Source organism: Athene noctua, chromosome 29 (genome assembly GCF_965140245.1).
Source record: "Athene noctua chromosome 29, bAthNoc1.hap1.1, whole genome shotgun sequence".
Lineage (NCBI taxonomy): Eukaryota > Metazoa > Chordata > Aves > Strigiformes > Strigidae > Athene > Athene noctua.
This window is the reverse complement of record NC_134065.1, coordinates 4,044,403-4,047,893: the sequence shown is the minus strand read 5'-3', so window position 1 is coordinate 4,047,893 and position 3,491 is coordinate 4,044,403. Positions and strand designations below refer to the sequence as shown.

General features: G+C 70.6%; 1 protein-coding gene across 1 annotated transcript in view; it reads right to left on the bottom strand.

Annotated features, from left to right (window-relative positions):
* Positions 1 to 1,487: 1,487 nt before the first annotated feature.
* LOC141971460 (putative PIP5K1A and PSMD4-like protein) overlaps positions 1,488 to 3,491 on the bottom strand; it is a 32,218-nt gene continuing 30,214 nt past the window's right edge. Inside the window, exons 20-25 of the mRNA XM_074928799.1 lie at positions 3,029 to 3,097; positions 2,520 to 2,735; positions 2,328 to 2,436; positions 1,987 to 2,118; positions 1,786 to 1,853; positions 1,488 to 1,696 (exon numbers count right to left, since the gene is read on the bottom strand). Of these exons, the coding sequence (XP_074784900.1) occupies positions 1,532 to 1,696; positions 1,786 to 1,853; positions 1,987 to 2,118; positions 2,328 to 2,436; positions 2,520 to 2,735; positions 3,029 to 3,097 (759 nt within the window). The 3' untranslated portion in view covers positions 1,488 to 1,531. The remainder of the gene's footprint in view (positions 1,697 to 1,785; positions 1,854 to 1,986; positions 2,119 to 2,327; positions 2,437 to 2,519; positions 2,736 to 3,028; positions 3,098 to 3,491) is intronic.

Below are 3,491 nucleotides of genomic sequence, written 5' to 3'. Positions count from 1 at the left end.
CTCGCGCCCCCCGCCCTCCGCCGCCGGCCGCTCGCGGGACGCGCTCCCGCCCCCCGCCCCCCCGCGCGCCGCGCCATTGGCGGAGCCACCCGCCACTCGCCTCTGCGCGCGTTTCCATTGGTCAGCGACGCTGTCGCTCTCGGGTGGTCGCGACCGTTCGCACTCGCCGTTGGTGGAGCGGACGACAACTCCGCGGCCGGAGCCCGCCTCCCGCGTCGTGTGCTTATTGGGGCGCAGTGGTGCCATTCAAAGCGTGGTCCTCGCCCACCCCGCTGTCCCGCTTCCTATTGGCGGCTGGCCCTGGCTCGTCCACCGGGCAGCCTCGCTGCTTATTGGCGGAGCCTTTGTTCATCAAATCAGCGCCCCTCCTCCCGCTTCCCATTGGCCCAACGAGGCTGCCCTTCAAGCACGGGTTCTCGCATCCATTGGCAGCAGGGAACGTCCGTCAGGGCGTCTCCCAGCTGTTTATTCCCTATTAGGCGAGAGACCTGTCGTTCAACGCCAGGGCCCGCCCCTCCACCAGTCCCATTGGTCGGAAGCTCCCACAGGTGGTTCAACCGTTTTCTCCCATTTGCTGGCAACGCTATCACTCAGGGAGGGAGGTGCGTGCTTGCCCCGCCCCCTCCGTCTGGCACGTGACGCACAACGTTCAGCCCCGTTGGTGAAGAGCCCTGTCATTCAGGCACGCCCCTGCCTCTTTGCTACCCCATTGGCTGGCCCGCCCGCCAGTCCGCCATGACAAAGCAACGCCACCCATTGAGCCGCCTGGCCGCCACTCAACCCAAAATCCCGCCCTCCCCGGGCTCTCCCCACCCCATTGGCCGCCTCACCAGCCCCACGCACGGACAACATCCACGCCACCTCTCCTCACTCACTGGCCGACTCCGCTGCCCATCAACCGCCAAGGCCCACCCCCCCCGGCCTCACTATAAACATCCTGCGGGAGCGCGGGGCACGCCGGGAGGTGGCGCAGGGGGCGGGGCTTGGACACTCAGGCCCCGCCTCCAGGCACGTGTTGAGGGGCGGCCCAGGGGAGACAGTACAGGGGAGCCCCGGGGCCCAGTTCCCCCCAGTACAAGGGATCCCAGAATTCCAGTGCCCCCAGTACAGGAAATCCCAAGGCCCAATTTTCCCAGTACAGGGGATCCTAGAATCCCAGTTCCCCCCAGTACAGGGGATCCCAGGGGCCCAGTCCCCCCCAGTACAGGAGATCCCAGGGGCCCAGTCCCCTCCAGTACAGGGGACCCCAGGGGCCCAGTCCCCTCCAGTACAGGGGACCCCAGGGGCCCAGTCCCCCCCAGTACAGGGGACCCCAGGGGCCCAGTCCCCTCCAGTACAGGGGACCCCAGGGGCCCAGTCCCCCCCAGTACAGGGGACCCCAGGGGCCCAGTCCCCTCCAGTACAGGGGACCCCAGGGGCCCAGTCCCCCCCAGTACAGGGGACCCCAGGGGCCCATCCCCAGGGAGGCGCGGGCACAGGGACCCCCGTGAATTCCTTTATTGTGGGCGGGCGGCCCGGCCCCCCCGCGCCCTCACTTCTTCTCCTCGTCCTTGCGCTCCTTGCCGTCCTTGGCCTGCGAGGCCAGCGAGCCCATGGCGTTGCGGATCGCCTCGTTGTTGGGGTCCACGCCCGGCAGGTTCTCCAGGACGCTCTGCAGGAACTCGGGGTCCTGCATCACGTCGTAGTCGTCTTCCTCCTGCGGGGAGAGAGAGGAAGAGGAGGCGGGGAGGGGCGCGGGGGTCTCCATCTTCCTCCCGGAGGGAGGGGGGGGGATCCCGGCCCCACCTTGGCGGGTTCCGAGGTGTCCATGGCGGCGCCGCCGTCCACCTCCGCCGCCTCCGCCGGCGCGAACTCTGCGGGGAGAGGGAGCGCTGAGGGCGGGGGTCACCCCCCCCCGGGTGATAAAACCCCCCCGGGAAGGGGCCGGGAGGCGCCTCCCGGGGTCTCCCCCGGGGAAGGGGCGTCGCGGCGGCGCTGGGGCCTCACCCGCTCCCTGCAGCGACATCTGCATGGCGTAAGCGATCTGCTCCTCCTCCGTCATGGTGCTGAGGTCGGGCAGCCCGGCCCGGCCGAACTCCTGCTGGGTTATCGTCATCTTCAGCAGAGCGTCGTCCGAATCTGCGCAGAAAACCCCGCGCTCAGGGCGGGAACGGCCGGCGGCGCCCGGGAAGGGGACGGCAGCGTGGGACCAAAGCGGCTCCATCTCCGCCGGGGAACTGCGGCGGCGGCTCCCGACTCGCCGCCCTTAACCTGCCCCCCGCCCGCGGGGCGGCCCCGGGGAACGTCCCGCCTGTCCCCGCCTGCGCCGCTCCCTGCCCGGTCCTCACCGTCCCCGCCGGCGGCGGCGATCCCGGCCTCAGCCGCGGAGGCGGCCGCAGCCCTCCTGGCCTCCTCCTCCTGCCGCTGCCTCTGCTCCTCCATGGAGACCCGCAGGGCCTGCGGAGCCGGGCGGGAGCTGAGCGGGGCCGGGCCGGGCGGAGCTGGGCGCCCACGGCCGCCCTCGCGCCCCCCGCGCTCACCAGCGCCAGCTCCGGGTCCGTGCTGGGGTCCACGCCGAACTCGAAGTCGCTGGCGCCGAGGCCCAACATGGCGCCTCCCTCCCCGGCCAGGATCGGGGAGCTGATGAGGGCGTCGGCCAGGCTCGGCCCCGGCGGCACCGTCACCAGGTGGGAGCCGGTGCCGTCCTTCCCGTTCAGGGTGTTAATGAAGGCCGTCAGCTTGTCCGTGTTGGCTTCCTAGGCCGGAGAGAAAGGCCGGGACTAGAGCCCGGCCTGGCGCCGCGAGGGCCAGCCGGCTGCTCCGCACACCCGCGCCTCGCCGGCACGAGGGAACGCAGGAAACCGCCCGCAGCGAGACCAGGGCGGCCCCTGCCCGAGGGAGACGTTACTCCCCGCAGCAGCGTCTTCACTGGGGCAGCTGGGCCCGAGGCTCAGAGCTGTCGCGCCCTCACGCGCCCGAGGAAGGGCTCCAGGCTGGCCAGGATACCAGATCCTTGGCTCTTACGCCAGAAACCCGGCGCAAGTCTCACCTCTTCTCCAAAATTGATGATGTCAACGTTGACTTTCTCCTTCTTCAGGCGCTTGGCCAGCTTCACCAGCTGCAAGGAGAAGAACGTGGCGGCGTGCGCCTGGATCCCAGCCCCGACCCGCGCGCAGCCCCGCGGAGCCCAGGCAGCGCGCGCGGGGTCCGCTCCTGGAGACACGAAGCCCAGAACCAGCTTCCCGGTTCCGACCCCTCCCAGCAGGAAGGTGCCGGAGGGGTTTCACCTCTCGGGGCGGGACAGGCGCTGCCGCGAGGGAGCCGATGTCCCCGTGGCTGGGGACAGCCAGAGCCCGGCACAGGCGGCGTGTCCCCGAGAGCCCCGGCACATCTGCAGTAACTCCGCCTGCGCCGGTTTAGGCGCCAGCAGAACGACGGCCCAGACTCAGGGACACAGATTTCCTCCCCCGGCTCCTCGGGCACAAAGCCCCAAGTGGTTTTGGTGACAGTCA